The sequence below is a fragment of the Aplidium turbinatum genome, chromosome 1 (assembly GCF_918807975.1).
Source record: "Aplidium turbinatum chromosome 1, kaAplTurb1.1, whole genome shotgun sequence".
In the NCBI taxonomy this organism is placed as follows: domain Eukaryota; kingdom Metazoa; phylum Chordata; class Ascidiacea; order Aplousobranchia; family Polyclinidae; genus Aplidium; species Aplidium turbinatum.
In genome coordinates this window covers 36,499,119-36,524,440 of record NC_137472.1, presented here as the reverse complement: position 1 = coordinate 36,524,440, position 25,322 = coordinate 36,499,119, and the positions used below count along the sequence as shown (strand labels likewise).

Here is a 25,322-nt window from a genome sequence, read left to right as displayed (position 1 = left end):
TTGTGTGATTAAAATTTATTGAGATCCTTGTAACAATCAAAAAATAGGCATCGCGATCAATAATTTTCCAAAGTCAGTTGCAAGAGTGAAGCAGTCTGGTCGGCGTGTTGGAAACTTGTGGGGTACTTTAAAGTTGTTGAAAATGTAGAAGAAACTACATCAACTGCACCTCACTTTCGGGTGCACTTGGCCAACATTCTAGCAGTGATGTCATGAAACGGACAATCGAAATCGTCGAGTCCGTTGACTGAGATTCGTTTTGTTTTATCTGACTCCACACTATTAAGCCTGAGCAATGCGCAGGGTGTTGAAGCCGAAAAGATCCGTATTCGGCCGTTAAAACTTGTACACGGTGGTCGGAGAAGGCGTATATGTGCCTAGTTTAAAGCCGGCTTTAAGTCTACTATTCTCAATTTAAATCACTCCACAGGAAAGGTGACCAGAGGAATATTTCTTCCATTTGCGATGCCATCTACCAACCTTCAACATCGTAGACCTCTCGGAACTGCGGCGGTTTCATGGCTTCGGTAAAAGTAACCGTCGATTGGGCTCAAGATTTTGACTTCATATCACTTTCATCAAGGCCACATAAAAGCCACAGAGATCTCGCTAATGAATTCGTCACATCCGAGCTTTCGTTTGTATTGCTCTGTGAATCGCCTGAAATTGACTTGGGATAAGCAAAGGCTCCTTTGCATTGGGCACCGGCGTCAAAAGCAGCTCCCAAAAGTTGAACAGCGTTTTCTCGACATAAAACGACAACATCTGGTAAAAATTGCAATAGATCTCGGGCCGTGGTCGCTGTATCGGCCAACAAACTGTGAGAAAGGCTGTCGGACGAGTTAGTGCGCCATTCCAGGGGGCGACAAAGAAGTTTTTCTGGCTTCGTTTCTTCTGCATCTCGATCACCAGTCTGAAACAAAGATTTGTTTAAACAAACAAGGATGATAGACAAAAATGAATTTTCAAAGCAACAAATTGCAAATCAAACTTACATCGCTTAATTCACGCAGGCTCCTGAGAAAATCCGGATATATTTCTCGAACAGCGTCTTCTGGATGGTTTCGCGCGTGACGTAAAGCGGCCGTCAGAGCCAAGACACGAGCCTTTGGGTCACGTGACTGACTGAAGATCCGACGCAGATCAGAGACATACGGGGCGATGTTATCGATTCGTCGTTTAGACGACTCATCAAAATCAGCCAAGACCTGTACAGAGGAAAAGAGATTACAAATCAAAATCGTGTTCGCGATTTTCAGGTTTAATCACATCAAAACAAACACAGAAACAAAAAACTATAATTACTCAGCCAGCATAAGTTACTTCTTTACATCGCTTCAACGTCATTGAAACAAAGGAAAAACGGCAGCTATTGCAAGCTGTGGAGATAGGAGTCGGTGAGTTTCTCTGATGATGCGGAATGCAACCGTCAGTCAAAGCCAGTGATGTTCATCGCTTACGTTTCTTATAACTTGAATTTGTTCATGAACAGCCTCAAAACAAATAGAATACCATACGATACATTCCGGAGCTGTTGCATGGCACAAAGCGGCTATTTAAAAGTTCTTTTCGATAAAATATAGCTTTTACCACTGACACGCTGTGGAAAAGATTTGTGGCACGGTGCGTCCTTGCTGTTATAAATATAAAACAAAATGACACGCCGTGCATCTTATACGAGACAAGATAAACACAATAACGAATGTGGCTCCAACAAGCGTTGAGAGCGGCCTGAACTGCTTTCAGCCGCCCACAACCAGCATCGCCTTTTCCCAATGCAAGTAAGTCGTGATCAGCGTAAGCGGTTAAGTAAACTGTTTATTTTTTTAAATCTAGATTGGTGGTAAATCGCAACTACCACCGCAAAGTAAGTGGAAATGCAACCACAGCAGCTTCAAAGCGCTGGTTTTCGCTTCTATGTATTCAGCGTGAATAGCGAGAAATGCAAAATGTAAACAAGCCAAATAAATCGCTTAAAATTTACAGCGATGTCTTTCTTCGGAGAAGTGTGAAATTTCCCGGCCCGACTGGAGATTAAGGCTAAAATATATATATTATGCTCTAAATCAGGGCTTCCCAAACTGGGGGTCACGACTCCCTAAGGGGTCGCGTAACGAACTTCAGGGGGCGCAGAAAGTATACCAATTTGCACAAGGTAGGCTAATGCATATCAACACTTCTGTGCGAGATGCGGTGACAGTTATTAATTAACTTTAAAGTCGCTCACTCAATAGGCTGCCCGTATTTTTCAAAATTTATGAGGTGACATGAGATCAGAGTTAAAAACTCTTTTACTGCATCGTGAAGTGAGGTGGCTTTCAAAAGTCAACGCTTTGAAATGGCTAGCCAATTAACGTTGAAAACCGAAATCGTGATTTTTCCAACAGAATAAAATTCAGTCTTGGTCCACCATTTTTGCAATGGCATCTAGCTTTTGAAATTATGCCAATTGTCAGATTTGCTTGAAAAACTAAACGAAATTAATTTGTCCCTCCTATGAGAAAACATCAATATTTTGCATGGAAATCTAAAATTGATGCGTTCATCAAAAAATTAAACAACTGGAAACAAAAATTTCAAAATGATTTATCCGAAATGTTCTTACTTCGTCTACCGTTCCAGCCTAAACAACATTGAAACCGCCTTGAGACCTGCGAAACACTGCGCCACGGCTGGACTCGCTTTGTTCACACTGAATAAATGTGTTTGCTTTTTAGTTTTGTTTCCAGCAGGCTGCCCATGGGCTTCGTTGTTATGGTCAGAAATAAATAAAAACAAACTGAACTGAGAACAGTAAATTGTTAAATATCACAAATGTATATTTCGCACTGTTCGTCGTTTTAATCGTAAGGGGCCGCGAAGCATTTTAGGAGATTAAAAGGGGTTGCGAGCAAAAAAGTTTGGAAAGCCCTGCTCTAAATTTAAACAAAATTAGCTGAAAGATCTCAGCCATCACAAGATCATTCGACCTGTAAAATGTTTTCCAGATCCTGATTTTCCCCAATAAGTTCCACGTACAAGGGCATAGCTTTGTCGCGGGAAGAACTGATCGCCATCGACTGGGAAAAAACCGGTGGCCGCATCGAGGAACTCCCAATCCCGCCGTTTGGATTACTCATCCACGATGATATGGTTGACTGAAGGCCGGTCACAATGGAAGCTATGTTTTCTTGGTCTGCATAAGTTCGGCATAACCCCTATGGTAAAGAAATGATATATTGTACGTCGCTACAAATAAAAATAAGAAAATCCTTTATTAAAATTACTATCAAAATAAATTGCATAAACGCAAAAAAATGGCCATCTCAGCTTTGCGAAACAATCACATATTTTGTATTCTTCAGATAACTTACAAAACACTAAATGACTTGCGAGAAAAAAAATTGTAACCTGGAATGTTGACTGGTGCTTGGTCAGAATCCTAGCTGCGTCAGCAGGTGAATGGCTGACGTAATTCTGTGAAAGGTTGAGAGTCTTCAGCAAGGCGGGCAACATCTGGCGACGCGCACGATGGCAGTAGTTCCTTATCATCTGCGAACATAGAGCAAGCGGTTATTGTTGAGAATTTTTTTTCAAGACAAGTCCATGAAAGAGTTTTGAAACACTGATTTTAATCTCAAAGCAATACTTGCGACGATGAACAAATAAAACAAAAATTAACAAAATTGTGAACAAATTTATGATGTTTCAATGGAAAAACGATCAAATTGCACATGTTGAACTCCGGTCATTCAAAGCACCTGCCAAAACGCTTCCATGATGTCAAACAAATAGGGCGCATGCATCTCCCTGTAGACGTGCGGTGTGAGCTGCTGGACGATACCGATCACGTTGATCATCAGGGGCAGGTGATGCTGCATTTTAAATTCGAAGAAATCGTGTCTCGTCCGACCGCGCAGCATCGCAGAGAGTAAAGGAAGCTAGGTAAGATAACACATTGTTTGGAAATGTTTGTTTAGTGAAAAAAAAAAAAAAACACAACAAAATAGGTAAAAGATGCAGTTTTTAAGGGAGAAGAAAAGTGCAGCTGCCAAAACTTGTGCTTATTTCTGAACAAAAAAACGAAACAAAAACAGGTTAAATTAATTGATGACCACAATTTTTTTAGTGTGTTTCCACAGAAAAAAGCAATAAATCTCAAGGTGGTCCCATACTTGATTCAAGTGTCGGGCATAAAAAGATAAGGTTCTTATTGTACTAAGCATCGGCACTAAGGAGAGCAGAGTGGCCAGTTCCTTTCTCTAGGCCGCTTTTCCTGCAGCAATTATGCCCAACCAATTTATTACACCCAAGGTAGAAATCCCACGTAGAAGGCGGGTAATGTTATCGAAACCATGATATTCGCAGAGCAAACCATGCTTCTAGGCGCTGCTTCTTGGAAATAACTTAAACTCTTCAGTAAAGTAGAAAATAGTCTGGGGAGTATTCAATTTATTGACATCTATACACACACGCGGACAGTTCCAACAACAATCTGGGAAGATGAGACTGTTATGTTACATTCTTGCATACAAGGATAAATACAATCAATCAATAACAATGACGTAACGTTCTTTCAAGCTTATAATGCACGTACAATGGAAAGGATGGTGCAAACGTTATATACAAATCGAGGAGTTCAATCTCAGGAGCGTAGTTCTAACATTTTGCGAACTGGGGGGGGGGGCTTGCATCCTAGCTGACCCCCTGTCAGCAAAACTTTGTTTAATAGACCAACAGCTATCATCGTTATTTGTACAAACACAAGTTCCACCGTCACCTCGGACGCGCCGAAACTCTGCAACTTGCAAAACATTAGAAGCAATGAACCGTACAGCAGCATGTGTGTGCGCGCGCGCTGATCGCATGTTCGAAGCCACACATGTGTACGAGGGTTATGCTCATTCACTAACTGTCTTCAACGGGCAGCGCAACAAATGTGTGCGCGTGGGTGTCCGACGTTTTCTTCGTAAACAGTTCTTCGTAAGCAATTTTTCGTAAAACAATTCTTCGTAAAGTTAATTCTTTGTAAAACAATTCTTCCCAAAGCATTTATTCGTGCATGCAATGGAGATTTGATGTATACGAAGAAATGCTTTACGAAAAATTCTTTTACGGATTTCATTTCACCAACAACTGTTTACGAACAATTGTTTTACGAAGAATTGCTTACGAAGAATTGCTTTACGAAGAATTGTTTACGAAGAATTCGCCTATAACCATGCGCGTGTATGCTATGGAGGAGAGGTCCACTAGTTCATCTGGACGCCAGTGTGTCTATAGATGTTGAATCATCGCACACTACAAGTCTCAACGCTGGGAAAATAATTTGACACTACAAAAAAAAAGAACGATGACGCAATTCCTGCCAAAGGACATACCTGAGTAACAGGTAGTTGGCTACTTCATTCAGCAAACCGGTCCTGTTTACATTGGTTCAAGGTCTAAAAACTATTTGTTTAACCAAGATACAATCTCGGTATTCCGCTCTCTCGCTTGTGCCCTGGACCGATCAATTTCGCAAATACCAAAAGACGAGGTGGGGGTTTATCACTGTTGCATAAAAATAGACCAGATATATCAAAAGATGAGGCCGGAAATGCTAAAGTGGCGAGATCGAAATCTCAACTTTCGTTGCGCTACCTTCGAATTTACGTTTTTAAACACACATGCAAACTATGCCACAATTCATTTTGCTGCTTGTTGACAATACTGAAGGGGTGATATTCCAACATATGAAGAAGGGAAATCGCTACCAGATTACGGACTGAGAAACGTCTTGAAGATTCTGACTAGATTCACGGCAACAGAGCAGCGTCGTCAAAAACGCGACTATTATGAAGTTTACAAATTGACGATGACGGCCAGTGTTTAGTGCATGTTACGAAATATGCGGCCACTCGTTAACACATGTTTAAAGTCTCGTGGCCAAAAAGCAAAGTTGATACGCAAGAAGAATCAAGCAAAACATAAAGATATGAAAGTTATGCTCACTTGACGAAGGATGAGAAAAGGTCTTGAACTCGCCATCTTGGTCAGCGTCAGATTGGCGTCGTAGGCGGAATCCAAGCTGGACATGACGATGCTTGATCCAACCTAAGTTAAGTCTTTTTTAGTTGCCGGTTTACTTGTGAAGCAAGTACTTTGTTCAGAGCACGAAAAACCAAGTTCTTTTTATTGTTGAATCAAACTGTAGCTAAGAGCAAGGATGCGGGGCTAGAGTCTAAATATCAGATAGAACTTTTCAGGGACAGAGCTCGATTCCATTCAAAGCAAACTCCTTCCGACCGCAGTGCTGGCCAATGAGCTTAGTTGTTAAAACGTGCGGCTCTAATGGAACTTGAAAATCTTTCACGCGTCAAAGGAGTTTGTCGGAATCAATCTCGCAAAGCACGGCAAGATTACATAATAGAAAACTGTAAGCCTATGCCAGAAACTAATGTGGGTGGCGTTGTTATAGCAAAACTTAATTTTCAGTACAGCAAAGTGAAATATATCTTACCCTTGTATCAACATTGGATCGAGAACATACGTAGCCGAGTCTGTTCAGCAAGGAACAAACCAAAGCGTCCGTTTGGCAATCCGAACCAACTGTTATGGAAGTGACTGTGTCGGAAAACTTTTCCAGATCGCTCTGGCTGAAACCTGCAAGACAATCCAGTCAGAGAGAGGAACACGTGAAGGAATGAACTTGTCATGAACGTCACTGCAGTCGCAAAATGATGATTTAAGAAAACGCGTTTGGGTTTTTGTTTTAATCTGTGAATGGCTGGGAATAGAAATGTGACATCGGCAGTTGTAGGAGAGTTCTCGGTCGAAGATCCAACCAGTAGAGTTAGCTGAAGCGATATTATTGGTTCGAAGCAAAACATTCCGTCTCAGAACCACGCTTATTGGAAGAGAACGTTCAAAAGCAATCTCAGAAGAGTATTTCACCTGATTTCGTTTCGGAGGGTTTCAGCATTCCGTCCCAGACAGGTATATTCGGCTGCAGAATGTACAGCTGTGCCAGCAACTGCCACCAGATTGGGGTGTAGGGGCTGAAGAGCGAAGCCGACTTGATTTTATTGCGTAAAAACAACGCAATATCGCAAATGTGCTTCTTTCCTTTTTTCGCTTGGCAAAATTTACTGAAAATAGACCAATAATTAAGAAACAAGTCGTGACGTACGTATATACAAAAATAACTGAGGTGAACGGCTGCTACAGTCTAAATAAAAACACAGTTCATTGCAGAAAACCAGTTTACGTGTTCATTGGTTTGTTGGATAAAAGTCAATTGGTAATTTTGGTGATAACGAAAAATCACGCAACCAACTCATATGGTCGTTATCTTCATTGAAAAAAAAACTGTCTCAAAAAACCTCGCTCTCTTTCCTACCTGAAGTAAATGCTGAAAAGATCGACGTAGTTTACGCCATGTTCCATGGTGACGTCATCGCTGACTTTCTGATTGGCTGTGGCAGCGACGACGTAAGACAGCAGCCTGGTGAAGTGAGCGGTGCTCAACTGCAGGACTGGCTCACTGACGCTCGTGCTCTTGTTCTCCCGACCCTGCCAGATCTTAACCAACACAAGCATGAAGTTGACACAAGTGTTGTCGTTAGACTAAGATATGATCAGTCATTTTGAACGGTATTGGTAGTGGATGTGAAAACCTCAAGACATGAAACCGATCGTGTTTTACTCTCGGTATACAAGATATTATTGAGTGGATTATGTTGTAAAGTTACAACATTGGAAATTACATAAATTTGGCATAGTTTGGACATTTTTTATTCGATGGTGGCATTGTTTTTGTGCTGTTCATAAACCCGAGTCTACCGGTTTATTGCTGTGGGTCGACCGTCCAAAGTAGAAAAAACTTACAGACCCTTGAATCGAACAATACTAAATGAAAAAACTTACAGACCTATCGAACAATACTAAATGAATGAATAAACAACAGAATGAAACCTCCAACCTTTGGTGCTTGTATGACGACCCAAACAAAATCCAGAGCAGTTTTCGGGTCAACGGCGATAGAAGCTTGCCTGGTAAAAGAGACACAAAATTTTAAATGTTGAAAAAACGCTGCTGCAAAATCAGCTGAACGAAAGTTGACAACTTACGAAGACGCATTCACATCTGTTGGGTCGGGAGTCAGATTTGAGAGTAGCCACCGAAGAGAGCTGTGGATAGTCTCCCAATTGCAATGCTCGGCGAGGAGGGAAAGAAGGTAGGCCTGGTCAAAGACTGGCGTGGAAAACTGAAGTGCACAAATAATAATTTACAATATTGCAAGTAAACTTGTGAAAAATACACGATGAAGTTCTTTGAAAGTTTTAATGGGCTCACATAACTAAAACTAAAAACGATGCTTCAAAAACTGAACGGGAAACTCGAAATCAGCCAAAAAAACAAGATTTTTTTAATTTATTTTGTAATTAGTTTTTGCTTCTCCTCTTCTACGTGATGGGGTCTATTGCGGTGATTTTTAAAGTTAGCAATATGACACTCCTAGGGACGATTTTAAGACTTTGGGGGGTAAAAAAGTCAAAGAGCAATGAAGGGCGAAAATACTGAACAACCAAGCAAGTATATTCGCTGTTCACTATTTGTTCGTATGAAGAAAAAGGTTGATCAGCAAGATAGTATGACGAGTCGAAGCCATAGTATTGTTACGGCATCAAGTCGGTGAAGGCCAGTTATTTTGTTGGGAAGGCAATAGTCAACCAAACATTATGTCACTGGATACCTGCCCCGTCGCTGCAGTCTCAGTAGTATCGTTTGCAGCTTTGTCAAAGAAATATTTTTAACAGTTAATTTTATTGCATAATAATAATAATAAACTTGTAAGCAGTTGAAGAATCAAGGTAAAGCGTTTTATAATGGTGACGGTTTCAACAACTCGGCAGTCAATATTACAAAAGCGATGATGTACATCTGAAAAATCGTTCCGTCCACTTTCAAAGAGCAGCTTCCTCTGCAAAGTTGGAGTGTGGGCAAGTAGCTCTGGATCCAGCAGTTGAAGCCAATCCACCAGCAACCCTGCATAAAAACAGCTTTCTTTTAGCGATGGTTGATGAGGAATTTCTTTGCAAAATGTTTTCTTGCAACAAGATTTCCTGACAAGCCTTCCTCTTCGTGAAGGCCACATGGAGATATAAACCGTTTAGGGGTGGAGTGTCGAAGATTGAAAGCAGCATCCAAAAACACCGAAGAAGTTATTTGAAACACCAACCTGTGGTGCCAATGCTGGTGAAGCACGCGCTGGTGTAGTGGATCCTCCCCAGACTCATCTGTGTCCTCCTGTGGCTGATTTCTTCAAGAAGTATCTGAGCCACTAAGCCAACCTGCAAATACGTGTATTAGTAGCGGTTGGATAATGGATAAGCATTTCAAACATATTCCATTTCGTGTTAACTTACCACACGGTAATTATCGCAAGTTTTTTCGAACCACCCTGATAAAGAGGTGAAAATTGAATTATATATGATTAAAATACCTCCCAGAGATTATGTTAAAGATGACAGCTGTTTTGCGAGCAAAGTCTTATGCAGTATCCAGCAAACGTGAAAAGTGTGCTAATGACCTTCGCTTTAATTTCTTCATCTTTATCCAAAAATGCCAGCTGGTGTCGCAGAAACTCCTCCAATCTCGACCAATCAGACTGTCTTAAGTTATCATTCTTCTCTGACGTCGAAGACACTCGTCGCGGTCGAACGCCTTTGTTTGCTGACGCGTGACGGGATTGCCATAACGTCACCAAAGAATATAAACACTTCGACTTGGCGCCTAATTTGTCAGTCAGAGGCTTGCCAAGCTGCTGAAGCTTTGCCATTACCTGTGATGCAAGTATGCAACGTATTTTATTTCCTTTCAGAGACAAAAAGTCAAGATGATGATGATAATAATACTAATAAATAACAAACATATAAATAACAATTTGATGGTTATGCCGAAAGATAGCTGTCACCTCTCCAAACTTGCGAAGAACTTTTGGGTTGGTATTCTTTCTTGAGCACAGCGCCCGGTCCATCGCCCGCAAAAGACAAGACGCGCGGGACGGGGAGTGGTAGAGAGACGAAATGAATTCTGAAAAGAAACAGTTGATTCGGTTGCTTTATATCAGCGTAGGATATGCAGATGATTAAAACAAAAAAAACATTTCGAAAGTTCGTTTCGACAAAACATTCCAAAAATCTTTGTTTACATTTCGCTTGAAGGAGGTTTCTAGAAGGATTTTATTTTCTCAAGCACCACGCTTCGTTTGAAACCCAACACATGAGAATCTCCGAGCGCAGAAAGCGCCATAAAACTTAAAAGAACATGGAATCGCGTCATGTTCTATGAAGCTTTACCACTTATCCAGGTCTACCAATTCCTGTAGCTTGATTTCGTTTCATGTCGAACCGCATTTTATACTATACAACTTCGTTTCTTTTTATTTCCAGCAAAGAAATCGTTTCGAACATCCTTGGTAGATCTCTTACCAGTCGCTTTGCCGGAGGAAATGATTTTATGCAAAGCTTCCAAACAAAACAAAGCGGTGGGATTGGATGATCCTTGGACTTGATTGACAGCTTGCAGCAAAGAGCTCCACCCACTGCTACTTCCACCTATCGACAAAAACAGAATAAAGATGACCAACAAAAATCTATTGATAAAAAAATCGTTTATTGAACAAAAGAATAATTCACCTGATCCTGAGAAACACTTGAAGAGCACATCCTTAATTTGGTTGGCATCATGCGAGATCGGGGGAGCATCCTGGACGACGTCCACATCCATGTCAGAGCTATCATCCAGGAGGTCAATCACACAAGACGAGGCCTAGATGTGGCGAAACATCACATTCAACCACTCCGTAAAAAGTGATGCGGATCAAAAAATAAGAAATACTGTATAATGTAAATTTGTTATCACAAAGATTAAACATTCTCTTGTCCGTAGACGTTGAATCAATATAAAAATGATGAATTTGCCGTCAGGGCACAAAATGGTTAAGGCAGCAGTGGCGTCAGCAGATTTCAATAACAGTCGGTCTTCAACAACTTCAGGTTACACTTGAGTTACTAGGGGAAACTTTTACACTTTGGTCTGTCAAGGCTAGCAATCGACTGGGAAAGTGACTCAAAGCTCCCACAGACATGTGAAGCTGCCAGAAATGAGCTTAAGAAGCGCCTTTTTTATGTCAAGAACAATCAGTTCACATCGACAAACAAACTGTTTGCACCGTACGTAAAACAAAAAAATCGACGGCGACTAGAGCAGATTGAAAAATAACGCGAGCTGTCCACATCGACCAAAGCAAAGTGCAGCATTTCACCTTTTTAGCGGGTTCGTTTAGATTTACTTTCAGCAAATCGGAAACTACGAGACCGGATTTGCAGCCACGCATCCTTTGCACGTCCAATAACTTCGCCATGTAGCTGGCGTTCCCGCTGGTCGCATTCAAAATAACGTCACTATTCGATTCGCATTGAGAATCCAGTATCTGGGAATGCAAAAATATAGAAGTTTTGATGATACGCTAAGACACAGATACGCAATCGAACGTCTTTTTCTCGGGAAAGAATGATGAAAGCTAGAGGAGTTGAAGTGCACACATGAATTGTATCAAATTTGCAACCCAAAAACCGCGAAACCTGTCAATTTGCAACTTGACACGTTAAGACAAAAAGAAAACGATAATGATGGAATTAAGTTCATCTCAACGATTGTGTATTCGATTTCGGTAATACGTTGCTTATTGGTTTAATAAAACAAGCTGAGCCGTTTGATGAAATAAAATTGTAAGCTTCGTTCATTTAAACTTATGCAATAAGACTTTCAATGCTAAAAATGGCTTGCAACTCAAGCGAGCAGACCACAAATCGTTTTTTTACGAAAGTATTGTACACAACAGCTAATTGATGGTAGTACCTCCAAAAGCAAATTCATTGATTTGACTGGAATGCCGAAGGACTGAACGAATAATATGATTTGATCAACTTCCAAATCTCTCACGGCTGCAAAGGCAAGGCGGCGTGTTCTCGGTGTGACCTCTGACCTAAGCATTCTCAGTCTTAACCAATCAGGAATAAGCAACGCCTCCTCTTGAGTGTCCATGAGAAAAGCCTAAAAATTACATTTGTTAGAACACGCAACAAGAAAAAAACTTTCCAGAATAGAGCAAGAATAAACAAGGCACATAAGCTGTTATTTTACCTTTTAAAAACATAACCTTCAGAAAACAAAGTGTGAACATTTCTAAATACCTGGGGGATAACGTAACCCTCCTCGCTGAACCAAAGGTTCATTAAATCATTGTACAAGGCGTCGTTTTGTAAGTCAATGTTCGCATCGCTGCTTCTGCCAGGGAGCCGTGACGGCGGTCCCATGCCGAGCAATATGATGCTGGCTTGTGGAATGAATATGTGCAGAGTGGCAGCCCCGCTGTTGTTGGGCCACCTCACGTAAATCTGAAAAAGTTGAACGTTTGTTAGATGTTGCGATTACTATAATTTTACAATAATAGAAAAAACATTTAACAACTTATTTTTAAAGATGACTGACAATCGCTTCTTGAAAAGATTGAATAGCATTATTTATTGTACTTGTTTTGAATAATACTATTCAATCCTATTGAGTTATTGTCAGCCATCTGTTAATGGCATGTTGAAAGAAGCTGTACGGCACGTGGCACCATTGATCGAGACAGTAAATCCATGAAATCTTAATTCTTATTCAAAGTTTATTGACGAAAATGTGAATGATATTTGTTGCTGCATGTGGCTCGACCTGCCATCCAAGCAATCAAAGTTCTCATTTCACATCGTTTTAAAGTCTTAAAACAACGTGAAAACGACAAACGTTCCTGGCTGGGATGGTTCCTACCTCATCCTGTGAGTCGCTCCAAGGCATTCCATCGTTGTTCGCGTCTTGGGAGTTGATCCTTCGGCGCATTTCATATTGCTGAGCTTGTCGAATATGAGCGAGCAATAGCTCGAGCATTGAGGCAATAAACGCTTCTGCAGCACAACTGTTGTCCGTTTTAATCAATTTCTCGTCAATGAGAGAGATTGCGCAATCGACGATGATCCGCCTGAAGAAAGCAATCGAGGTCAAATGAAGATCGGGATGACAACGCGTTTAACGCCAAAAGTAAGGTTAGGGGTCACTTTGACCCAAAGCAGTTAATGATCAGTTGGATTAGTAACAAAAGACAAGAAAAACATATTTTATTTGTCAAAATCAAGATCTACGTGCATGTACTTTGTACATCATAAAACATTAAATGTTGACTAAGGGTCAATTTGACCACTTTCAGTTCTTCTACAGTACAGTAGTTCTACGCAGTATAGAAATGGCCATAATTCCCAATGTTAAACAATAAAACTAGGTAAAAAAAAAGTCTTATTTGTGATGCAACCATAGCGCACTATCACCACAGCTTATTTGTATCTAAGATGAGCAGACACATTAATCAGAAAGATAAAATGTATTATTTTGCCAGATTGGAGTGTGAAATAATGCACATCTCAAGAAGAAAACAACAAGAAAAAATAGCGTTTTTTGATGGTTTAAAAAACAGTAGATTTCGCACACTAGCGATTCTCATTTCGATACCTGTCCAACAAAAGCTGTGCAACCATTCTGGCATAACTCATCGATTTTTCAAATAGATCCTCCTCGCTGCTCAACGCTTCAAATTGCCGCAGATCGTTGACCAGAAACTTGATGTAGGCGACCACACACAGCGGGTCGGCTTCAACCAAAGCTGCACTCTGGACAGCTTCAACCGCGTGAGGCCGAATCACCGACGCATAATGGGGGGTTTGAACAAAGTCGTGTAAAAGCCACCTGAGCAGATGGATAAAAATGACGTCATAATAATATTTATGCAAAGCAATATCCGTGGCACAACGCACAAACGATGTACAAGGTACCAGCAAACAAAATCATTGAAATCGATGGTTTTCAGCTATTTCCGTATGTCGATTTATAGTGCCAAAATTTCACACAAGACGTTTAATACTATGCAAGACCACACAAAACTCTGTAAACAGAATGATTGAAATCCTTCTGTGGCCGTGAAAAAAAACATTTTAAACCTTGACAAATCTGGTCAAATATAAAATGAGCGTCTTGAAAAAAAAAACATTATTGAGTAAAAAAAAAATACAGAAATGACCGAAACGAACATTTGTTAAAATTACCTCGGGGAAACCCTCCAGAGACTTCCCGGAAAACTTTTTTGTTTTATTTAATTCTCTAGACCTCAACTTTTGCATTGTCTATTCACTCTTAGAAAATGTGCTTTGTTGAAACTCTGGTGCCTCGCGATTTTTTCCTACTTCAGCTACTGAAGACGTTGTAGTTGATTGTAGCATTAACAAGACACAACTACAAGATCGTCATCATCAATCAGAAAAGCCACATTTGGTTGATGGCGGCTGATGAAGACTCACTTATATCCTGCATCAGTCAACTGGTCGTGGTCCATTGTATCTTCCGATGCATCGCTCAGTATGAGCGCCAGTGCTTTGCGGGCCCTCGCTCGCATCATGTGTTGTGGAGAGTAGAGTCTTTTCAAGAAATATTGAGCCACCTGTGAAAAAAAGATAATTAAATACTATTAAAATAAACGACATGTGCACTTACCCAGACAGAAAAATCTGTCATTTTTAAATTGACTTATCGTCTGCAGACGTTGAATCAATGTAAAAATGACGGATTTTGCTGTCTGGATAAGTGCAACGGCTTGCATAAAAACTTTAACTTTAAAACACAGATGCATGTAAAGTGACATATGAACGCAAACTTGAGTTCACCTGCAGAGGTTCTTCGATGTTCTCACCGCCAAGCAACCTTCTTAATTGTGATACAAGCTCACTGATATGAATCCCTCCAGTTGACAGCTGAAAGTAATTGAAAGTTGTTACTTAGGGGTTTACAGAAAGACGAATAATTTCGTTCTGAAAGTGGTTGTGGCATCAGCATACTTGAGTTGCATGGCAGCTGTAAAAGACTGAGTTGAAACAAGGATCATTATTATGGACAAGACGCAGATCTTCCGTTCACCGAACATTGCTAGACAGAAAATCGATTACTTTACCACGTTGATTTAACCGTGATTTAACCTATGCAGACGTTGAGCTAATGCAAAATAAGAACTGATTTCTTGAAATGGTTTTGCAGTCAGCAGAAGTTATTCGACATAAAACAATTTTTAAATATTAATCTTTCGTTTCAACAAACTTACTTTTTCGGACTCGCTGTCGTGAACAAGTAAAAATTCACAGACGCATTGCACCGGAAGCAAACCAACATCCCCCTTGGTTGACGCCACCAGGTCAGGTAGCCAGCTCATGGACTGGTTCTCACCGTGTCTGGAAATATGTGGCTCATGAAACTATGTGGTTTAAGTAATGAAAAATATTTATTAAGCCATATAAGAGTGGACAAATAAAACTTAAAAAAAAAACAGAATCAGCAGCGTTAATAGCTGACATAGAATGGTCAACAACAAATTTTAATCGGAAATGGATTGCGACGTCCCACTGATTACAAAAAAATGTCTAACCTTTTTTCTGGCACATTATGTTTTCAAAATACGGTATTTACAGGTTGTATTGTTGAGATTTGACCAATAAAGGCGCAAAGCAAATTTAACCATTATTGTTTCGTTTCAAAACATTGCTACCGTACACAACAAATATTGTGAAGCTACAAAATGAGGAATTCAAAAACTAAAATAACATGAAATAAAGTTCTACTTACTAATTTATAAATATTATTACATACGTAATTCTAAAATCTACAGAAAAACTACGCGCATATTCGGAATCAGCGTAAAAAAATCATTTAGAAAAGTTGACTTGTGTCTCTAATGATAAACATTTGTTGACCAGTGTAAAGTTTGAAATGTTATCAAACCTGTTGATTATTTCCAGAAGAAAATCAGGTTGTCGTGAGCGACACAACCAGACACCAAGCTGAAGGTGGGATGACATCGCTCCTATCTGCTCCAAAATTCGCTCTGGTGGCCGACGTGGATGTCCTTGAGGATCCAGAGCCATCAGTTGCGAGAGGAGGAGACTGGATTCCTCCGTGACCACCAAGCGCGTTGTGGCAGCAGCAAGATGGGATTCAAATTCCAGGATCTCAGTCTTCTCAATCTTCATTGAGACACAAAAAGGACCAACTCAGAAAAAGGATTTGACATTTAGCTGCCAGTTGTACAGTAATCTGCTGACCATTGCAAGTTCTGACAGTAATTAGCCAGCAAACGTTGTCGTTTTTACGTCACTTTAAAATCTGGCGACGTTGAAACGCTGTAAAAGGCACCTTTTACTGGTTGAGTATTTAGTCGGTATGCGAGTGGCCTAAGAAATTGAATTACCGGTAATATCTTTTTTTGCAATTGAGTTTAGCTTTTAGCAGCATGATCGTTGTTTACTTTAAAACGACGCAAACGTGTTTTGTTTGCGTCGTTTTTGCAAAACAAACTGTTTTAGTCCGATGCTGCGGGTTCGCTATGTCATTAGCGGTTTGCACAAGCTTTCGGAACACTGTTCCATTCGTTATTGCACATGACTAGGGAACTGTGCTCCGAAAGCTAGTGCAATTCGCTACTACCACAGCGAACCCGCAGCATCAGTTTAAAACAGGTCGCTTACATCTACATTTTTGAACTATAACTTTTGTTTTGTAAATCAATGGAGAAATTTACAGTAGATGTTACTTACTCTTAGATTATTATTAATAAAAAAAAAATATTAAAAAGTGCTTTTTCGCATTAACTGATGAAAATGCTGAATAATTTTCTAATCTTCTACAAGTTGTACTGCGTCTGTTTTATGCAAACTACTGTTTTGCTCACCAATGCCATTTGCTGTTCCTTTCCTACCATTTGACTCTTGATATCCTCATCGACCAAAGTTATCGGTGGATACGTGAACCGGTTCACGATGGACATTTCCATGAGCACTGTCATATGAACATGATAATTTGTGATCACTGAAGCGTCATGTGAGAGATACGTTGGTTTTGTAATTACAAACATAAAGCAAGCCCTGCTGTAGAGTATTTTGCAACAGCAGCGTGGCATGTACGTTTTTTCATATGAGATTAGAAAAATGTATGATCAATCATTGATCATGTGTGGCCTGTTTTCTCTATGTGTTGTTGTGTATGTAATTGTGTGGCTAAACAGCGTTTAAACAGACAGGTACCACAGTTTTTGAAAAAAGCCTTAAAACGCACCTTTCAACATTGGATATTGAGTCCATGCCTGATGACCAACGGTTGAGGGATTGAAAGCAATGACAGCCAACAAGCACTGCAATGCTGTCCAATACAGTAAAGATATGGCTAAGGACGGCGGGATGTATTCCGATGGTAATCGTATGGTGCCAGGATGGTGGTACTGGCACAAAGCGAGGATGGTGTCGATGAAATCGACCCTTTCTGCAGCAATCGGGTTGACCCCAGGTCGGGCCAGTGCCCCGGCACGTCTGAAAAACACACAAGAACATTTATCTGAACAATCTAAAAAAGACACAAATACAAAAATGACTCTTTCAAAGTGAACGATGTTAATTCGGAATATTGAGGTTTATAAAAGTTATCAAAGTTTTGACATTCTTTGAAGGTAACTTTTGCAGCCAAGTGTGGTTGCCATGCTCAAGAAATTTATCTCGCAATAGAAGGGAAAATGTCTCACAGTAGAAATCAAACCAACGACCTCCACTGTATCACATTCAGTTCTAAAGACAATTTCCCAACCGTTGGATCCCTTTCCTCATTTCACGGAGGGTGGAAAGCTAATGTGCTCAACGGAGGTAATGATGTGAATTGCTTAAAAATACAATGGGGGAAGATCAAGCGTTTGATATTTGTATATGAAACCCAACGCAGTGCGGCTACACTAAGTTTGCACCATAGCGGCAGTGGTGCATTTTCTCAGTGTGACTTCTTCATTATGGCACAAGCAATTAGGAAAGCAACACTTCTCAAATTAAGTTACTCTTTACTCTAGAAAATAAAATAATTTCTTTACTACCTGACAAGCAGGTGGATGAGATCTAGAGCATCGGCGGGAGACAGAGGATGCTCTTGGGAAAGCCCTATCGCTGCCACCCGCAAGAGGGCGTCTTCGAGCACAGGTACGTCATGACACGCTTTAATCATGAAACTTCGCTCTGACTCGGGCGGCCAGTTATCTCTTGTATGATAGCTGTCGGTAGGTTTCAAGAACAAAAGCTAGCAAGAAAATATCAGCATGATGTTGACATCAGTCAATTAGTTAAAAGGGGAAAAACATGCGGCAACTGATTTAGTTTCATTAAATGTTTCATTAACTGAGTAGCAATGAGTGGACTCAGCGTTGCTGGAAATATTCGTTGCTTTGACTACACGGCTCTAAAGACCAAGTAAAGTTAAAAGAGCTTACCTTGTATATCAGTTGCTGGTATTCAGAAACTTGCATTGTAGAGTTGAGTTGGGGGATGACAATGACGTGAACCCACCAGAGGGCGCTGTGTTGGATCTCGGCTATAATTCGTTTGAACTTTGTCGTCACCGCTTCCGGGTTCGTCACGAAACTATCGGCAGCTTTTTTCTAGACACAAGTTGCTGTGAAAGTACTTTATTGGTGTGACAAAAATAGAATCAGATATGGTTAAACAACATGCATGCGGTTAATGGCAGCTGCAGAAAACGTACAAAACGCTAGATATCGTTATTTACATCCGTTTGTAGTTCAAAAGACGTGAAACATCACAGATTGACAGCAATAGACGACGTGTTTAATTTTTCTTGCGGTGAAATATCTATCTTGACCCTGGAAGAGTCATTGGGCTTACATGATCTTACAAGACAATACCGGTCACACAGAGGCAAACTTAACTTGCTGAGCTTCAAACCCTCAAAGCTTCAATTGGTCTAGAATTAACATGATGATAGGCTTTACCTTGCCATTGATAACATGGATGGCTTCTTTAACCTGGGGGGTCACACTAAGCAGCATGGTGAGGCAGATCAAGTCGGATGTTGAAGTGATGTAACGATCTGCGAGAATCATCCGTGTTAATGTTGGCTACCACGACATTGCACGACCATTAACAAAGCATAGCTGCATGAACATCACCCAGTTCATTTTCGTTCACGGGTCTGCTACTATTCGGTGAGTCCGATTCGGTGAGTCCGATTCGGTGAGAGCCTTTTTCGGTGAGAGCCCTATTCGGTGATTTTTATAAATTTTTTTTTGAAAATTATCGGGTACCGTAGCCTAATTAAAACCCTTAACCCCAAACCCAAAAACCCAAACCCCCAAAAAAAAACAAAACTCCCAAAAAACCAAAAAAAAACACAGAAACCACCAAAAAACCCCAAAACCCCCCAAAAAAAAAAAAAAACCCCAAACACCCCAAAAAAACCCCAAACCCCTAACCCTATAACGGCAATGATAATTAGGCTACGGCGCGCAATAATTTAAAAAAAAAACTCACCGAATAGGGCTCTCACCGAATAGGGAACTCACCGAATCGGACTCACCGAATCGGGCCATTCCGTTCGTTCACATACTGGTCTCACCAACTTATGCTGGAAATAAATGTTTACTCTTTTCTTTTTCTATCGCCTTCTCAGAAACCAGCTTTTCTCAAATAGTAGAGTAAGAAACTACTTAGCTTCTGCACGTCTGGCAATGCTTTCACATTCGGCTAGTGGAGTTCCATGGAGTTTCTTCGTACACATATCATTTTCAACAGACACCAAACAAACGTGAGGTGAAACCATACAATTTGGAAATAATATACTGTAATTTTTTTGTAGTACAGTATTAATAACATTTATTGTTTAATTCGGAATTAGATGAAAAACATGATGCAGCAATTAAAATACCTTTATGTGCTTGGTCAAGTAGTTGGTATTTTTCCATATCTGGCTCCTGCATTAGGCCAAGCGCGAGGGATGGAAAACGTACTTCGTGTTTGGCAGATCGCACAATCTCCCGGAGCAAAGATCGGACTGCGCGAAGGTAATCCTCTTGCTGAAGCAGAAGATCTTGGCACACGCAGGCTAGGAAAAATTATCAATAAGAGCCGAGTAATGTTAAAATCAAAATCTTTCCTGGTTATGATGGCGCAGCAACATAGTAACACGAATAATGTGTTTCATAGAACGATGTATCCATTCCAGATATGAATTGCTTTCAGGGGTTTAACAAGAAAAACAGGTTCAGTGCAGCCCCACAGAAGCACAGTCGAGTACGGTACGTTATTATGAAATGTAAGCCTCAGCGTATAATATATAGCGTTATTACGCTATATCAAATGTAAGCCTCAAGTGCTAAACAGGAACGAGATTTGGCTGTTACTTTCATAACGTGTTTGGTATGACCCAACAGAGTATCGAACCCACGTCTACCAACAAGAGCATCACCACTGCAGTTTTGCTCAAAGGCGGATATAATATACAATAATGCAGCTTGTGTTGTTTCGTATTTTTGAACTTTTAACAAAATATACAGTATAAATATAAAACTCTAAAAGTGATACCTTTCTTCTGGGTAAGTTCTTTTGCAAATTGAAACAACAGACATAATATGCCGATTGCTGAACTAACAAGGCAATTATAAAAAACGTAGCTTAACGAAAAGGTTGCGTTACCCAAAGTCTTCGATGCAGCTTCTGGGTAGTTCTGCAAGGTGGATGTGACAACAGCCATGTTGCTCTGATTCCGTGAGTTCGATAGCTCGTTATAAAGCACATAGCTGAGCATGGTCTTCAGATTATCCGGATGAGCGTCAATCAGTTCCTATGAAAAGCACAGAGACATTTCAAAATTGATTAGAAAATGATTGTCATACGTACGTACAGTGCAGTTGTCAGAAGTGAGCCGTTTTCGGTCGGGGAAGCTTTAAGTTGAGTTTCCGCAACTTAAGCTGGCTCTGGATTTTGTCTCAGACTGACCGAAGTTGTTTCATATGTTTCAGGCATTTTCAAAAGTACCAAGTAGTGAACCATCCGGCAGCACACTACGATGGGTTACTACACGAAGATAGTTGGTTTTATCTGGCATTATCGTACACATGACGAAAACTAGATAAACTGATTCTACCAATTTAATCACTTTCCTCTGACAGATATCAAGAGTGGCTTTATTTTTATTTTACGTACTTTGACAGAAATGAGATATTGGTTCAGATGCAGCTTCGACTTCAACCGCAACTTGGTGAGGCTGCCTATGACGTCAACGTCTTCTTGAGAGTGCGTGTGACAATTGACGCAAACAGCGTGGAGCAGATCCTGGGAATGGTGTGGAAAAGTCATTGAAAGCGACTTTCCTTTGATTATGATGTTTTAAAAACGAACCACTTTATATATGTATTTTTTTACTCATTAGGCTACTATGGCAGTTTTTGCAACTTATTTTTACATTTTTCAACAGCTTCTAAAATAATAAAAACCTATATATACAGCCAAATGTTGAGCTATTTCCAGGAATTTGTTAAGGCAACTTTCTTCGTTTTGCAATACAATTTTAACTGCAACTTTCGTTTAGTGTTGTATCAAAAGGCAAAGTACGATATATAATTAAGAAAATGTTTTGTTTTCACTTTTACATCGACTAAGTTAGGAAAAACTTGTACTAGGATCGTGATTATAGAGATGTCTCAACCAAACATTACTCCAGCATCGTCAGCAATTGTTGTAATGCGAACCAACTTTGTGTTGTATGAAGTTTCAGCAAATGCATGCTAAGAGAACGATTGTCAATCTCAACGGACGACGTGTAGAAATGTTTGGCATTGCATGTGAATAGTTCACATGGATAAAATACTGCGACTACAGCAGTTTGAAATGTTCGTGAATAAATGCAACTTTTCAATGCAACAAAAACTTGCCCTATTCATTACCTACAACGATTTGAATCAAAAGTAATCACACATCAAAATTCTCATGTGCTTTTGCGTGCCCATGATATTAACTTGTTATATAAGCAGTGTCTGGTTTATTTTTGCAACAAACGCTTCAAACAATTATAGTTGCTCCATTCCCTGGTAAAAAAATAAAAAAGTACAAATCATATTAGCATTAAATTCCATAAACTCTGTCATAACCAAAATAAAAAAACGACACCATACTTGAGTGGGTTTGACAAGTTTCGGATTTTGAAGCCACATCTCCAGTTTCTGAACGGCCGCAGTTCGTACATCCTGCATGCCGCATGCAGACGTCAAGGTTCGGATGAGATATTTCCCTGTTAATGCAGCTCCTGTGGCAGCCTGGCCTTGCCCAACTGAATTGACACCGATTTCGTTTTGACGCCGAGCAAGTCGCTCTTTAATTAGATCCAAAGTCAAATTTTGAACGACTTCAATATTGGATTTAAATCTGAAAAAAAAGCATCAAATGTATTTTATTTAAGCAATCCTGTCCACAAATTTAAAAACAAGGTGGCTATCCACTTTACCTGGTTCAAAGCAACGTAACTATGTAGTAAATAACCCGTAAATGAAAATGTGATATGAAGTGCATACGGTAAGCACACATAAATATAAATTCTAACAAACAGTGCACACAAATGCAAGTTCATTGTAAATTTACATACCGAGACAATGTAATTTCTTTTGAAAAGACGTCATTGATAACACCATCATCCTTTTCAATGTTCTGACTCAATTTGGTACCAAAAGCCGTTTGAATGTTCTTAACAAAATACTGGCAATCGACGTGGTCAACCCAAATCCGTTCAGCAAAAGAATCATCCAAAAACACTGAAACACATAGAGCAATGTTTTGCTGACTTTGACATGGTAACTTTACGTTCTTAAAATTAAATTCACGGTTAATCCAGGAGCTGTAGTGAAGATTTCAGCTTAAATAATAAAAAAAGCAAGGAAGCCAATCCCTGCGTTCACCTTTAGAGATGTCATGAAACGTCTTGCTGAGACATGGCCTTGGTGGGTTTTGAATCGAGGTCTTCCTGAGCCTCGTCAAGCAGCTTTACCATTCGGTCACTTGCTCACTAGGTTAACTGATTTTTAGCATAAATATTGTGAGACTGATACTCGTACAAAGGTATTGATTTGTTCTACAGCAGTTCGGTCAGTATCATCTCAACTTTTTAAAGTGTGTCAATTTTTAATTAACTACCTATTCTTGTTATCAAAGCGTGACGCACAAATAATGATAACCACAAAACCACATACCTTGAACAATCAATGTGGGCCAGTTGTTTTCAGTTTCTAAAACCTTCATGAGAATGCTACACGCAATAATAGCAACAATATTGTTTGCTGAAAAAATACAACATGGTGATTGGAAATTGTGGGTCAGTAAATTTTTTAACAAAAATTAGAAAAATATATTGACAATTGTTAACTACTTTATGAGCGCTTTGGTCGTATTTTGTTTGCTACTCTGTGGAAAGTAGTTTTTGTGCAAACTTCTCCATATCTTACAAAATATAATCTTAATAATCTGTTTGATGCATTTGTTTCATGTAGACACAGCGATAGAGCACAAAACCGAAACATCATTACAAGTTTACAACAATTTCCATGCTCAACAGGTGCCGGCCACCATTACCTTAAAATGAACATATTGCATACAATGACATAAAGATTATCCAAATAGTAATATCATGTGTTACTTTTAGATTTGATGTAATCCACGCCAACATCCTTTTTCAGGAGACTACACAGACTATCAATAACATTTTCTTTATTGAATATAGAGGGATGGGTTTTTGCAAGGTGTAATAAAGACAGCACAGTGGTAGCATCTGGCTTGATTCTGTGCAGCCTCAAATTGCGAATGGCACCACATATTAGTCCCTGTAATGAAAACATCATATGTGAAACTACGGTAGTGTAAGGAAAAGATAAAATGCTCTAAGATAGAAAAAAATCAACTAGTTACACTGAATTCAAACAAAAATAACAAACATGGGTCTTAATAAAGACAAGTGGCCAAAAACACTCAACTGTTTTAAAGATAACAAGTTTGTTTTATGCAGTCACTAACAAAACTGATGAAAGCATAAAATGGCTGTAAAATGGAAGGTTTTTTAAGAAAAAAAAACTTTGAAGACTATGGCAGACAGAATGAAGACAGTGCATTTACCCAGTTTTCTGAGGTGACCTTCCCAGGTAGGTTGCAGCCACACCAAAAGAAGTTTATATTATTCTATTTTGATTTATTATTACACATTGACTACTCTTAGACAATTTTAGTCAGCCAAGCATGCCGAAAGCTTTTTGGAAAATTAGTATAATTTTTAAATTCAAATTTAAATTTTTCTAACCAATCACCAGTTGCACATCAAGTCACACTTGCCTCTACTTGGTCAGGATTAGTGTCAAGATGCTTCAAAACACGATAAACAATATCTTCCGGGGGACAATCAATGCATGGAACATTTGGTTCTGGTATTGTCGGGGACATTCGATTAGTGGAAGATTCCACCACTGACAAGCGACTCAATGGTGTCATCATATGATGCGAAGGTGCAGAAGACATTTTAGGCTTTTTTATAGGAGGCATTCCTAGATACAATCAAAATGTTAGCATGTGCACTTGTGCAGGCGTTATGAAAGGCTGAGTTATACATTGCAAGATTACAAAAGAATTTTAAAATGAAACCATTTTTTTAATACAGTTCCTGAAAACTTTGTCAAGACACTACTGATAATGAGAGTTTCATATAGTTTTAAAACGATATATATTTGTTCTTCAGTAGCACTAACATAATTTAGTAATAGTAGCACAAAGTAAAAATGCATTTTTGCAAAATTGACCCGGATGATAGGCTACAATTCTTACTATATTGACTTGAGTTGTCACTTCCAGCATTTCTGTTGTCTTTGGGTTTGCTTCCCAAAGCAATAAAGTCAGTTGGTGGTTGACTTGGACGATTTATTGGCACTGGCCGTGCAACACGCTTCATCCCTCCAGCTGTAGTTTTCTTCATATCTTTCTTTAAAAAAATTGCCTTACTGCATTGCAATTAAAGTACGAGTATGCAATAATCTGTTAATGTTATTAGTAGAGATTAAACAGTTGAACCAAGAAACATAATTTCTTTAATTGGTTGCAATATATTCTTTGATTACCTGAGTACATGATTAGAGGCCAAACAAAAGAATGCAACAACTTATAATAAGGTACAGTTGAACATAAGTAGGCTACTTAAATTTCTGGCGTAACAATGTAGGAGATTATATGGTTCAATTGATGAGTTAATATTTTTTATGTTATTTCTAGGGTAAAATTTAAGGGTCTGCTACTATTCGGTGAGTCCGATTCGATGAGTCCAATTCGGTGAGTTCTTAACTCCTGACCCCTAACCCTTAAACGGCAATGATA

At 39.5% G+C, this 25,322-nt stretch overlaps 1 protein-coding gene across 1 annotated transcript; it reads right to left on the bottom strand.

The window, feature by feature from the left end:
* Nucleotides 1-24,974, bottom strand: LOC145769893 (integrator complex subunit 1-like). Its single transcript, XM_082581440.1, has 40 exons — nucleotides 24,780-24,974; nucleotides 24,294-24,502; nucleotides 23,608-23,791; nucleotides 23,165-23,251; nucleotides 22,564-22,729; nucleotides 22,097-22,346; nucleotides 21,129-21,257; nucleotides 20,619-20,766; nucleotides 19,852-20,028; nucleotides 18,920-19,017; nucleotides 18,401-18,568; nucleotides 18,011-18,210; nucleotides 17,212-17,462; nucleotides 16,829-16,935; nucleotides 15,883-16,124; nucleotides 15,209-15,335; nucleotides 14,778-14,864; nucleotides 14,415-14,554; nucleotides 13,573-13,806; nucleotides 12,841-13,048; nucleotides 12,222-12,425; nucleotides 11,887-12,081; nucleotides 11,291-11,458; nucleotides 10,662-10,794; nucleotides 10,455-10,580; nucleotides 9,938-10,056; nucleotides 9,554-9,805; nucleotides 9,203-9,314; nucleotides 8,903-9,009; nucleotides 8,091-8,227; nucleotides 7,943-8,012; nucleotides 7,361-7,542; nucleotides 6,916-7,109; nucleotides 6,482-6,624; nucleotides 5,974-6,075; nucleotides 3,741-3,920; nucleotides 3,391-3,531; nucleotides 2,970-3,197; nucleotides 996-1,208; nucleotides 1-913 (listed from the first exon to the last, which is right to left on the bottom strand). The coding sequence occupies exons 1-40, from the start codon at nucleotides 24,925-24,927 to the stop codon at nucleotides 551-553; spliced, it is 6,729 nt and encodes a 2,242-aa protein (XP_082437566.1). The 5' UTR covers nucleotides 24,928-24,974; the 3' UTR covers nucleotides 1-550.
* Nucleotides 24,975-25,322: the final 348 nt, after the last annotated feature.

Coding starts and splice junctions, on each gene's coding strand:
- LOC145769893 (XM_082581440.1), bottom strand. CDS start 24,927: ATGAAGAAAACTACAGCTGGAGGGATGAAGCGTGTTGCACGGCCAGTG. Junction 6,625..6,915: donor ACCCTCCGAAACGAAATCAG/GTGAAATACTCT, acceptor ATTGTCTTGCAG/GTTTCAGCCAGAGCGATCTG. Junction 3,921..5,973: donor CTTTTCTCATCCTTCGTCAA/GTGAGCATAACT, acceptor TATCTTACCTAG/CTTCCTTTACTCTCTGCGAT.